This window comes from Festucalex cinctus, chromosome 10 (assembly GCF_051991245.1).
Source record: "Festucalex cinctus isolate MCC-2025b chromosome 10, RoL_Fcin_1.0, whole genome shotgun sequence".
NCBI classification, from domain to species: Eukaryota; Metazoa; Chordata; class Actinopteri; order Syngnathiformes; family Syngnathidae; genus Festucalex; species Festucalex cinctus.
This window is the reverse complement of record NC_135420.1, coordinates 24,421,813-24,434,984: the sequence shown is the minus strand read 5'-3', so window position 1 is coordinate 24,434,984 and position 13,172 is coordinate 24,421,813. Positions and strand designations below refer to the sequence as shown.

The window sequence follows — 13,172 nt, the reverse complement described above, 5'->3', positions numbered from 1 at the left end:
CAAACATAAAGAAACACATAACCTGATGTAGGTAGTACCAAAATTGATCTGTGAGAGGCAGCAATATGCCGCGGGACATTCCCACTGTGGGACAAAGGAAGAAGCAGAAGGGGGGCTTCAAATGGGCATACAGTGAAGCCCCATCATGGCCTGGACTATGGAGAATCTAACAAGTTCTGCAGACAATTACAAACCTTTTTGCGAAGGCGTTAATTACTTTGTAGTATTTGGAACATTCACAAGGATTCAATGCCCACAATTGGACAGATGTATAAATAGATAAAAACAAAGTGGAACTTTATATGGGAAAGTCCTTCACCCCTTGTAAAAGTCCTTCTTCACTGAACCTTCTTGTCCTTGTCAGCCACCACTTCTGAAAGGTCCTCAGGTTTAACAGCCTTCACCTGGGCCTCCATTTGGCTGACGCGTTGCTTTATGCGCGTTTGGCTTGAAGTGAACTCGGCCATGAGCTTAGCGAACTTGGTCTGCATGACGTCCAGGTTGTCCTGCAGCCTGGTCAACTTCTCCTCCAGGTCCTTGGGGTCGGCTCCGGCATTAGCCACAGCCTCGTCAATCAAGTTGTCCTTCATCAAGATGGCCTTGCCCTTCTCCTCCAGGGCCTTCTTGGCTTCTGGGTACTCGGTGAGCGCCTCCATCAAGTCGTCCTTGGAGAGGGCGAAGAGGTCAGAGTAGCCCACACTTCGGATGTTGGCTGTTCTCCGGTTCCCGGCCTTGCTGCCCTTGATGCCCAGGATGCTGATTTCCCCGAAGTAAGCGCCGTCGCTGAGGACCACGAACTGCGTGACGCCGTCGTCTGCCACCACCGCCAGTTTGCCCTCCTTGATGATGTACATCTCCCGGCCGATATCGCCCTTCTTGCAGATGTAGTCCCCAGGACTGAAGACTTGAGGCTCCAGCTTGAGCACCAACTCAATAAGAAGTCCCGCCTCGCAGTCCTGGAAGATGCGCACTTTCTTCAGTGTGTCAAGATGGACATTGATGGCGATTTCAGCCTTAAGCTTGTCCGGCAGGTTCTTTAGAACCTCCTTCTCATCGCAAGTCTTCTTCTCTGTCCACAGGTAGTCGAACCACTTGATCACCCGGGCCTCCAGGTCTTTGGTGACCTTACGGAACTGCATGTACTGCTTGATGGAATCGATCTTTGCCTGGAACTCGGCACGGGAGGCGTTCATGTTAGAGATCATGGCGCCGACGTTTCCGACGATACTAGCGAAGATCAGCACACCAGTGAGGAAATCAGCGATGACAAAGAGGAACTCCACATCTTTCACCGGCGGAGGCGTCTCGCCGATGGTGGTGAGGGTCAGTGTGGACCAGTAGAGTGAGTAGATGTACTTCCTGGCCAGGCGGCCATACTCTGGGTGGCTGATGTTGGGGTACACCCAAGTGTCCGAGCCGAATCCAATAGTCTTGGAGATGGCAAAAAACATGCAGGCGTTCCAGTGGATGATGACCAGGATGTAGAGCACGAGATTGCTAATTCGAAACATGTTGGGGAAGCTGGTCCTGGTCTCGGTCCTCTCGAAGAACTCGAACAGCCTTGAGATCTTGCATAGGCGGTTGAAGCGGAACTCGGGGTTGTTGAATCCATATTTCAGGAAAAGCAGATCTGTGGGGATCATGGAAATCATGTCGTACTTGAACTGCGACGTGGTCCTATATTTGGCTCTCAGCTTCGTGGCATCCTTCACCAGCAGGCCTTGTTCCAGGTAGCCTGAGGAACGAACGTAAGATTACAGTCTTCCTGCAATTTCACCAGTTATCAGTACGTCGTGTTAGTTTGATTTGAAGATCTTTCTGGTTTTGTAAACTGGCATCAGTTTGGAATCACAAAGAGAAAGAAAACTCAACCAAGGGACAGCTTCTAACTCAGAAAACTAAACTGGGATCCTCGTAAATCAAGGCATCAATTGGTGCATCGGAACAGTCGTGATTCCACACGCATTCCCACCTGACCCTGTGAACTGCATTGACTATATGTGGAAACGCATCGCCAAAATCAGCCAACTTGCGTTCAGTCTGAACGCTAAAGGTTGGTCACCTGGCCAAGAACTCACCTGTTCTTGACCTGACAAACGTGTCTGTGTAGTAGATGAAGTCTGACGTGTAGTCCAAGAAGACCCAAAGTTTTGTGAAGCTGTCCTGGAGGTCATTGAAGCAGGCCCTGAAAGAAGAGATGAAAGCAGTTAAAGACTTTTTAAGTTTCACATCAAATGTTAGTTAAACCAAGAAAGTAAAAGAATACCTGGTGACAATCATTATGAGGTTGTAGAACACTGGGCCAGCAATGACTGTCAACCACCTGTAGTACATGTCTGTAGCCGGGTCCATGATCCAGATCTCCTTTCTGGATTAAAAAAATAATAATAATAAATCATTGGGGTCTTGTCAGAGAGTGGAGGAATAGCACAGTTGGTTCACAATTAAATCACCCTGACATGAAGTCTATGGGAGGGTACTTACGGGGGCTCCTCTTTCTTTTTGTCATCTTTTTTATCATCTTTTTTGTCATCCTTCTTCTCATCTTTTTTCTCATCCTTCTTTTCATCTTTTTTCTCATCCTTCTTCTCATCATTCTTCCCGTCTTTTTTCTCATCCTTCTTTTCATCCTTCTGGTCTTTTTTAATCTCTTCTTTCTTGTCTTCCTTTTTGCTAAGGGACAAAAGCTTGGTCTTTTAATTCTCTTAATCACATAGGGGTCTCTGTGTCTATGAGGAACAACCTAAGGGGTACAGAATACAAAAAGATGGGAGGGTCTAGTGGAGATCTGGAACTATTTTGGCAGATTGTTCTCTTTTAATCTCCTCTTTCTTACCCTCCTTTTTGCTAAGGGTCACAAACTCTGGCTGTTAATTGGGACAAAAGGGGTCGGTAGGTCTTTGAGGGACTACTGGAGGGATTTTGGACAATACCAAGAATGGGGGTCTGGTACAGCTCTAGAACTACAGGATCTTGGTAGGATTGGTGCAAATCATAGCCTTCCAACAGATCCATGGCAAATCCAAACTAAAACGGTGTAGTAGGATTCTTCTTGAAACTGTAGCTTTGGTTGCCACAAAGAAAGGAAAAGAAAACTAAATTGGGAATGGAGAGGAAGTCGCTATCGTTTTCTACCAAGTCTATGCACTTACTCATCTGTGTTGTTGCAGTTATTCATGTTGTAAGTAGCTAGTGGCCACTTACTGCCAAGACTTTGGAAACAAACAACGTATGGTAGTCAAGCCCCTTGTTTTGTGGTAGACTTCATTCAAATTTCCACCACAACCACGTCTACTCACTTCTTCCTGTGCATTGTGCCTTTGCGGTCCGGGGATTGGGCATCACTCTCGTGGACGGACACTTCTTTGAGATCAGGGCCTCGGAAGCGCTCCAGGAAAGAGTCCTGCCTCGCTGGTACTTCAGGGTTCATCCTGTTAAAGGCCCAGTTGCGCAGCATGTAGAAGAAGTAAGAGAGCCTAGACATGGTCAAAGAAAGTGAAGACAACAACGTGACACCCATCTAGGTTACTGAGACCGGGTGATTGGATCACAAGGGAGAGTCGCTAATACACAATGGATTTTTACCTGGCCATTGCGCCTGGACCAGTAAAAAGAGTTCTGTTGGACTTTGAAGACAGCGCCCTCTCGGAATTGCAACTAGAAGACACCGGCCACAGAACGTAAGTATCAAATGTCATGATCAAAATGTTCCTTACTCTTACTTTGTAATGCTATGTGGCTACATGATAGCATTCTAATGTTTTTAAGGTAACACCAAGTTTAATAGTGGGGTGACAGATATCTGGAGAACCAAGATGTGTATGTACTTAGACCGACATCACATGTAGATGTGTCGGCACTTTCTACTTCTACTGATTTCCTGGTTATGTCACATTCTTCAATTTGCACCAGGATGCTACATGTTAGCATGTTTTTAAGGTCCTCCAAAGTTTAACGCTGCAGTGACAAGACACCTAGAGAACTTGAGCCAGACTGCTAACATTATACTCCTACAGATAATAATGTTCCCGTTCAGAGGTACTGTAACACGCGGTGGCTGATTGGCCATGGACAGCGCAGCTAGACAGCAAAAAAATAGAGTGCAACTAAGGAACTAGAAGTCCACAGGCTCACTTTATTTAAAAAGTGTGTGTGTGTGTGTGTGTGTGGGGGGGGGGGGGGGGGGGGGGGGGCGCAGTGGGCTTCTCGGTGCCACCACACGTCACAATAATCGTACATCGTACACCTCCACGGCGTCAAAAACATTGATTGCCAAAACGAAAAAATTCTGCATATGCACAACAAAAACAAGGAGGCGCCACCCTGTGGTACGGTGCCACACTGCGGATTGTTACAGTACACCCTTTGGACAACCCATTCAATATAGTCTATAGGCCTATGTTAACTCTATATATGGCATGATGCTAAGTGGCTACACATTTGCATTCTAAATGTATTGAAGGTGCCACCAAGTTTAACATTGGCGTGACAGACACTTAAAAGACATCTGGATTTGTTGTTTTTTGTTTATATTAAGGAAAACCCTAAACCTACTTGTGTAGGCCTACCTTGTTACAAACTTTCAAGACGAGTGTACAAATTTCCTTGAAATATAGCCTACTAAATAATACAAAAGGCAACAAAAGCTAATAGCGTGGATCACTGTGCTATTTATCCTCACAAAAACAGGAAAGCAGACCACATTTTGTCCCCTCAATGGGGACACAGCTAACGACTCAACTTTCAATCTTCAAACAAACCTGCTATCTCCATTTTCGATGACGGACAGCTCCTCGTCAGACGTGCGACTGGACAAGCGGCATCTGGGCAAGTTGGATATTTCACTGTTGACCTTCGCCATTGTGTCGTGTCAGGCTCTGATGGCCTGAGAAGAAACAATAACATCAAACGGGGAGATGCAATACAAAATTCTGTCATCGCAAAGATACTGCAAAGGCCCTCGCACCTTTTTCATAGAATATCCTCGAAATGTTCATCAAATTTTGAGGTCATGCTGCAGTTTCGCTTACATAGATGGTGTAGAAACACTGACTTCCTATTTCATGCATGGTTACTTTAGACGTTTTGTTTGTTGTGTTATGATAGAATGTCCTATTTTGGGTCCTTAAATCTTTTTCATGTGGGCTGTTATGGCAGACATGTTCCCCTCAATTTCATATTGACCAGTCTAAATGGTGTCAGGGACTTAAAGTTTTAAACGTTCTGATGACTTTCGGAGAATTGTATTCAAGGGTCTGTTCATCTCTCCTCGCAGGTTTAATCATGCGAGTTTCCAAACTATACGGACCCGACATAGACACTTTTCCACTGTGTGGCTGAGTGTATATATACAGCCACTAAAAATACACCCTCCTTATGTCGTTACCACTAAACAGGATGAGCGTGCTCACTGTGTGAACGGTCAGCCCTGCTTTTAAAATAAGCGCCGCTTATGGGTGAGCGCTGGCCCTACTGGCGGCATGGGTGTGTGAATATATAGCACCGTTAAGTCCATTAGGCGGACTTCTTTGGGAACGCATAGTTAAGGGCTGCTTTCTTCAACTCTGAGAAGGCGCAGTCTGGACCGTTTGTTACCACTTGTGACTTTCTGCTTGTTGATGCTGAAAGATGAAATAATTAAATAAAAGGTAAAACGCAGGATGTCATATAGGAATCCACAGATAGCATTAAGCATAGCTGTCAGGTGAAAAGCAATATATGGTCAACCCCCCCCCCTATTGATGATTCATCATTCGAAATTATCATCCAGCTTTCATCAAAGTACCAGCACTGAAATTTGCCTGAAATGGCAGATTTAAACCAAAATGGATGACTTTCTTTTCTTTTTTTACTTTTTATTTTTATTTTTATTTTAAATATGTATTTATTTATTTATTTTTAGTTCTTTCTGTAATACCCGAAAGATGGCACCCAGACAAACGGCCTGCTCCCACTGGCAACTGGACTCTGCAGAATCTTAATGGAAGAGTACAGTAGAAGTTTGACAGGCAGGCTAGACTGTGACGCAGAGAAAGGTAAGCGAAAACATCATAAAATGGCTAATAGGAAAGTACAGTGTTGTCTTGGGATGCAAGTTTAAATTGTTGTGACCCCATGGAATTGCCATTAATTACTTTGAGCCCCCAACCCCCCCCAAAATAAATAAATAAAAAATACGTAACTTATAAACACATAACGTGTAAATTGTTGTGACCCCATGGAATTGCCATTAATTACTTTGAGCCCCCAAAATCCCCCCCCCCCCCCAAATAAATAAATAAATAAATGAATAAATAAAAAATACGTAACTTATAAACACATAACATGTAAATTGTTGTGACCCCATGGAATTGCCATTAATTACTTTGAGCCCCCCCCCCTCCAAAAAATAAAATAAAATGAATAAAAAATACGTAACTTATAAACACATAACATGTTTTTAATATTTTTTTTCTCAAATTATTTGCATTTAACATACTACAACATTGTAATTGTGACTTCATCCTACTCTGTAGGCTAATGAACCGCTGCTTGTTTAACCATTCCCCCACCCCAAAAAAAAAAATCACTATTTTTTTAATATATGTAAAAATATTAAGTATATAATTAAGTGTATGACCCCCTTGGCTGCCATTAAGCAGTCGGCTTTGTTCTTTTAGTTTTTTTTTCTACTGTCATCTTTGCAGAGATCTCAACTGACTCGCTCATGTCTGTGGTTGTAACACGTGTAGGCACGTGTAGATTAGCGTTAATGCCAGGGAGTTAACAAGCACAGTACACCACCCCACCACCACCCCGGCCCCACTACATTAAACGACACTGACAGAAGTTCACCCTAGCCAATGCAGCTAAAGGTAAACTTGGATAGCATTACATCATCTGCCACATCAACAGAAGCTCGCTGAAATGTGACGATAGGATAACTACATTTTGACTCCATACTTGTAGTTTTCCTGCAAACATTTTGGCGATATATTGATTGAGTTGTTGTGTGAATCTAATCCCATTAAAAAGTTCAAAGTTGACCTATTTCATGTGATGTACAGTGCATATAAGAAGTCGATACACCTCTGTCAAATTGGAAGGAATTATGAACAGTTCAAAATGTCAGTCAGTGTTGTTTTTCTAACACTTATTAATCCAGATAAGACAATTGAAGACAGATTCTCATTTGCAATGCTGACATCGAAAAGCCTACTAGAACAGCATTTAACATGAGTTTGAATGTAATTGGTTACTCATGAACACACACATCCCAGTTATAAGAGGGTGTGCACACTTGTGCAACTACATTATCCCAGCCGTTTATATTTACATTCCCTTGCAAAGGATGTAGTACAGGGTTATACATTTATGTTGGAAAATGCTTTGAAATGATTGAAATTGTTCTTATTTTAGTATATGGCAGAATTCTCACATTTGACCAGGGGTGTGTAGACTTTTTATATCCACTGTATGTAAAGTATCAAAAATGAATGTAAACCAGGGGTGACTAAATGATTCACATGGTGTACTAAAATAGAAGTACAGATATTTGTGTAAAAAAAAAAAGAGTAAAAGTAGGATTACTGATTCAACTGCGTTACTTAAATAAAAAGTCACAAAAAAAAAAGCCAAATTAAAAATGTTTATTTGCAGTAGGATGAGCCCCGCATATTGGTGTTTCAGTATTCGCAGAGTTTATATTACCCAAGTTGAAAACTTGGAATAACAACAACAAAAAAATTCTTTTCGTACCTTAGTGAAAAGAAGATAAAAAAAACTGTTAATGGATGTTGTTTTGAGAACTAGCTAACGTTGGCTCCACTTTTATCCTTTTAAAATATATTCCCCAAGCCGATATGTGGCCTAACCTATTAGCCAAACGGCGGCCAACATGCGGCAAAACCTATTTGTCGACGGAGGGAGCGGCCCTGATGAGTGACAATTTTTGCCTGGAATTTACTGGCCGTTCAGGGCAACGCCTAAATTTCCCAATGGCCACCACGCCCGTGCCGATAAACAATTAATCATCCAATTAATTAAACAAATATTTAATGAATAAAATAACTTATTTTTTAGCCATCAATGCTTAGAACAATAAAGATATTAATTATATGCAGAACATTTGACTGTTTTACAATACTTTGCCCTTAGTATTTGTTTAACTTTAAAACAGAGAAGAAGAAAAAAAATCTGCAAAAATGATCCAATTTTTGCCACTTTTTCAGGGGAATGTTTACTCAAGTAAACCTGAAAAATCTACTTGAGTACAGTTACAAAGTATTCATACTGTGTGCCTTCACACCATTGAATATAACAAAGCACTGAAACTTACTGGTGCAGAATTACATTTCGCATTATGGTTGACAGAATGATCTGTTAATATAATAAGGCTCTTATTTGGTTTGTGGGAGATTAGCAGCACTGTAGTGTAAAGACCCACTAAGAGGCTTGAGGCTTTCTATTTATCAGGACAACCTCACCTCGGGCCACAACAACACAATATTTCCCATGAAATGATATCCAATCTATTGCAAAAATTATGCTATGTTTCGCTGTGTTTGTTTGTTTTTTGTTTTTTTTTAGAGATTTTGCTGTACAATATGCATTTGCTTGATGATATATAATAATGATTGAATCAATTTTCATTATTTATTGTACTGAGTAAAATTCAATTTAGAATGTAAAATTTATTTGAATTATAAATACTGTACTACAAATAATGGGCATTAGTATTTTTGTGCATGTTATTTAAAGCGTTGCTTGTGAATACACACCAAACTACCAGTGATCCAGGAAACAAAATTACATTTTAGTTTGTAAAAAGTAAATAATAATAATAATAATAATAATCTTAAAAGAGAGATTTTTTTGTAGTAATTTATTTTCATAATTATGTTTTTACAATTTATTTTTGTTATTTTTATGAATCGTAGGTATAATATTTACTGTAGTCAAATATCAATATATTTTTGTTCCTAATAGTTTTTTTATTTATGTCAAGAGTAGCTTTGCTTGTATTTTTATTGAGCCAATCTAATAAACAATGTGTTTTATATTGCATAAAAATTACACAAAACGTAAATATTGAATATGTCTCATTTAACTATTACTTTTAAACAAATTTTTGTGTGGTTTATGTGCACAGTATTTAAAGAGTGCCTTGGATAAAGTTTGACAAGAAAATCCATAACAATAAAAAATATTCCACACGTGAGTGTTTTATGTTTTCTATAATACTTTTAATTTTAATTTCCATATTTACCACTATATATTGAAATGGGTAGGTTTGCTAATATTGTTGCTTAAACAGCGAGCCAATTCAGTAAACATATTTTATTTTGTCAAATAAAAAAAAACTTAAATGTGATAATTTATAATATAATTTAAAATAATTATTTTAAATATTTTTGTTTTTATTGCACCCATTTTAGGAGCTACTTTGCTAATATTGTCTAGTAAACAATGCATTTTGTAAATTAAAATACGTTCAATTAAATAAAAATATATATGAAAGCATGAGAATATTTATTATACTTGCATTTCTTTAATACTTAAAAAAAATTATTAAAAAAAAATATATATATATATTTTGTTAATTTTTTTTTCTCCCATGTGGCACCTACCAGGTCAGTCAAGCGTGTAAGTCCACCACATAAGAAGAGACTCCTCTGACACCACCGCCGTGCGCATCCATCCTTCCTCAAACCGCCGTCTTCCTCTCAGCGTACGGCAAATTTTAGACAAACAAATACTTCCCCATGGCTCGCAGGTCCTCCGTCTTACGAGCGAGCTACAGACGTCCACGCCGCTTGGACATCGTCGCTGCCAAACCACGAGGTGCTGTGAGGATGAGGATGAAGAGGAGAGGCTCAGCCAGCAGATGCCAGATCAGGGGAAGGGGAGGAGTCCGCCATCAAGGGTATGAGAATTGAATACACTGAAATGTCAACAAAGAATAGAAAAAAATAAAAGTACAATTTAACCCCTTGTCATACGAGCGATTTTGCCGAAAATGCTTTTAAAAAAAGTTGCATTCAAAGTAAGTTTGAAGCTGTTCCTGAACCATTTAGAGTATTGGCATAGTTTATATATTGTTTTTAAGAATGTTTGCCCGCTAGAGACCATCCGAATTTTAAGGGGTTTTAATAACCCTCTAAAGTGAATTTAGAGATTTCTTTCCTCATGTTGCGGGTTCAAGGTCTCCTATTGTTGTGACTTTTTGAAGGAAAACAAATTTCCTAAATAGCAAACTCAGTGGCCTGATCTCAACCTATGCTTTTCGTTGACTGGATGCAGAATGACACACAAACAAGCAGCAAGTGAAGGCAGTTTTTGCTTTGATCTCCATAGTACTTGTTGACTCCAAATCAAGACTTCTTGGAGGCAAAGAAATGGAATATTCTTCTAGCGCCAAGTCAGTGGTCTGATGTCATCCCAATAGTTTGCTTTTGACTTGCTCTACCCTTCCTATAGACACAAGTGAAGGCAAAAAGAACAAAGTGAACCTGGCAATCCTACTTTTCTATTGGCATTATCATTATTCTAGACCATCAGGCACTGGAGGGGTCATTCTATTGATGAAGCAGCATAGCTAATCTCATTACAACTGTTGCCGCACCCTCCGCCCCTCTTCAAACCTCATTAGTTTTAGGCCAGCCTCCAGGTGCATGGAGATCCATTCAAAGCCTCTTTATTCATCGCACCACGTGCTCATGACTGCGTTCTCGATGTGCTGCGCGCGGCAACAGCACCCCCACTGTTGCATTTCCAAGTGAGTGCCTTTTGTTTCAACCTCCAGCTGTTTGACAAACACATTTAATTCATGTATAGTGGAGGCTATTACAAGTGATGGGATGGTGTATATCTGGCGGACAAACGCAACATAAATTTGTGTTATTGTTTTAGTTCAAGTCAGAAGTAGCCACTCAATTTTCTGTCACCCCAAGTGCCCTGGCACTTATTGTCTGCAATCATTATGAAATGACCGATAGTGTATGCGACATCATACATAGTGGATGCTACTGATTGGCAAAAGGCCATCAAAGGCGGTCCTAATAATGACTGTGACTCATTCCAATCACTGCTGACAAAAGTCAAGATGCAGCCAGCCAGTCAAGGACGTGTAATCAGGCTACTTCAGCATGGAAATTAAAGTGTGGGGGGAGGCCAGAGAATGGCGATGATGATATAAACGAAACACTACAAATCATGATGATTGAGGGAACGTTTAAGTTGAGATGACTGCTGTGTATGAACTCCACAGGTGCTCGGTGCATTGTTTGGAATCACTCCCCCATCATCAGTGTATAACAGACCCCTTCAAAAGTATTGGAACGGCAGGGTTAATTATTTTATGTTAATATTTGCGTGTTGCAGATCAAAAGAAGAATATGAGGCAAAAGTTCAGCTTTTATTTCATGGTATTTATATCTAAGAAGTGGCGGGTTATGACACCGCCTATCAACCACATACAATGCCATCCTTTCATTTTATGAAAGGAAATTTATCGTGTCCGTAAGCGGGTACCACAGGGTTGTTTCCTAGAAATAGAACGACAAATTAAACAGCGGAATCTCCTGTCAAACGTGTTATGTGTATTTACGTAAACATCTCCTCAGTAAGATTAGTTAAGAAGCCAAATTGCATTGCTCACATTTTACAGAAGGGCCAGGCGCTTTCCTATGCGGTTGCACTTCCTGTTCTGCGGTTATTGTGACAATTTGGCTCTGAGTCATCAATGGTAGTCTTCTGCGTAAGATTGGTGGCGGGTCTGCTTGTTTGTGTGCGTTTACCTGAAGAAGATAGTGTAACATAAATGCACATCACACAGAATGCACACAAATAGTTGCTACGGCAACCCTTCAGAGCTTTGTTCCCTTTTTTTTCTCTCCCAGAAACCTTGACAATGAAAAAATGTGCTACATTTTTAATAGCGGTTTGCCAGTTTCCAATTCATACCGCCACCAAAGAAACTCAATTTTACCTATTTGTTGTGTTCAATTTGGGAAATTACATACAAGTCCATACACACCATACACTTCTTGATCATTAAATCTTCCTATTGTGCAAGTAATCAGAACTTTTATTCGATTAGTAGGAGGAGAACTAGCAGTACTAGTAATAAATAGTACATTATTGTCAAATATTATATACAATACATAAGTACTGATGGAATTAAATTCTAATTTTAAAACTCATTTTAGTACTTTTAAAAATATTGAAAATACTCAGTCATTTAATTGCTGTTTTCTCCTGTTTTTAAATTACTTTTTTTTTTTTTGGACAACGGGCAAACTACATGTACATAGCGCCACACTGGCGAGTTTATGTCAACTCTGCCCTCTACAGGACACATTGAAAGCTTGAGCTACTTTGCTACACTACAATCTTTTAATACTGTATCTGTAGGTTACATATTCATCTTACATGTTGCATATAGAATCATCATAACTAGAGAGCACACCACTGAAACATACAAATATATTTGCTTTTGAAAATAGTTCCCGATGGTTGTTTTGTTTTCAATCAAAACGGCATCATCCTCATCCTCAAAAACTGTCAATATTCATCAACATTAGCTTTTTATTTTTTTATTTTTTTATCACTTTCATACAAAGCTGGTGCCAGTACTCGTTCACAACTATAGTGGGTTTATTTACCACAACAAGTTAATTGTGTCAATATGTAATTGTTATTATGTATATTCTCTTTATTATAGTTGGACATTTATAAAAACTGATGATTTCAGTGACACCACAATCAGGATGAGAATGTTTTGTCTTTGTTCAAAGGAGGCTGAAATAGGGGCTAGTTGCAAATTATTTACGCCTGTGTTTCATAGATTTCATCATCTTATTTGTGAAGCTTACTAACTAAATCATCTTGCTAAGTGAAGGGTCAACATCAGCCAAAAATGTCCACCCTGTCATTGTGCTCCCTGTCAGCACGCTCACATTATTTTGCTGTTTGCACATTTTGCACGTTTGTACATTGTCTGCATGCTGATTGATAAAAAATGTGTGGGTAGCATGACCAATATGCAATCCTAACTTCATATACAGTGTATATGAAGTTGAATGGAAAATATAATTTTTGGGGGGGTTGATTTGGTCTTGGAAGCCTTGATGGCATGTTATGATAAAATTGGCTCGCCTTTGTATGAGAGAGCAATCACATGTGGCTGCACG

At 39.9% G+C, this 13,172-nt stretch overlaps 1 protein-coding gene across 3 annotated transcripts; it reads right to left on the bottom strand.

Annotated features, from left to right (window-relative positions):
• LOC144027021 (cyclic nucleotide-gated channel cone photoreceptor subunit alpha-like) lies at positions 1-10,489 on the bottom strand. 3 transcript variants are annotated; one of them, XM_077534280.1, is made up of 9 exons: positions 9,609-10,489; positions 4,761-4,885; positions 3,586-3,657; positions 3,300-3,476; positions 3,153-3,212; positions 2,485-2,673; positions 2,267-2,368; positions 2,079-2,185; positions 1-1,735 (listed from the first exon to the last, which is right to left on the bottom strand). In XM_077534280.1, exons 2-9 carry the CDS (start codon positions 4,859-4,861, stop codon positions 339-341), a joined length of 2,205 nt encoding a protein of 734 aa, XP_077390406.1. In that variant the 5' UTR covers positions 4,862-4,885; positions 9,609-10,489; the 3' UTR covers positions 1-338. The 3 variants fall into 3 exon arrangements, with proteins under 3 accessions (XP_077390406.1, XP_077390407.1, XP_077390409.1); XM_077534281.1 differs by having other exon boundaries at positions 3,300-3,431; XM_077534283.1 differs by lacking the exons at positions 2,485-2,673; positions 3,153-3,212.
• Positions 10,490-13,172: the final 2,683 nt, after the last annotated feature.

Bases quoted from the DNA above. Each gene is read 5' to 3' on its own strand.
- LOC144027021 (XM_077534280.1), bottom strand. From the start codon at position 4,861: ATGGCGAAGGTCAACAGTGAAATATCCAACTTGCCCAGATGCCGCTTG. The intron at 3,658-4,760 runs GTTTGTTTGAAG...GGTGTCTTCTAG, and splicing joins ATCGAAAATGGAGATAGCAG to TTGCAATTCCGAGAGGGCGC. The intron at 2,674-3,152 runs GTAAGTGCATAG...TTTGTCCCTTAG, and splicing joins AACTGCAACAACACAGATGA to CAAAAAGGAAGACAAGAAAG.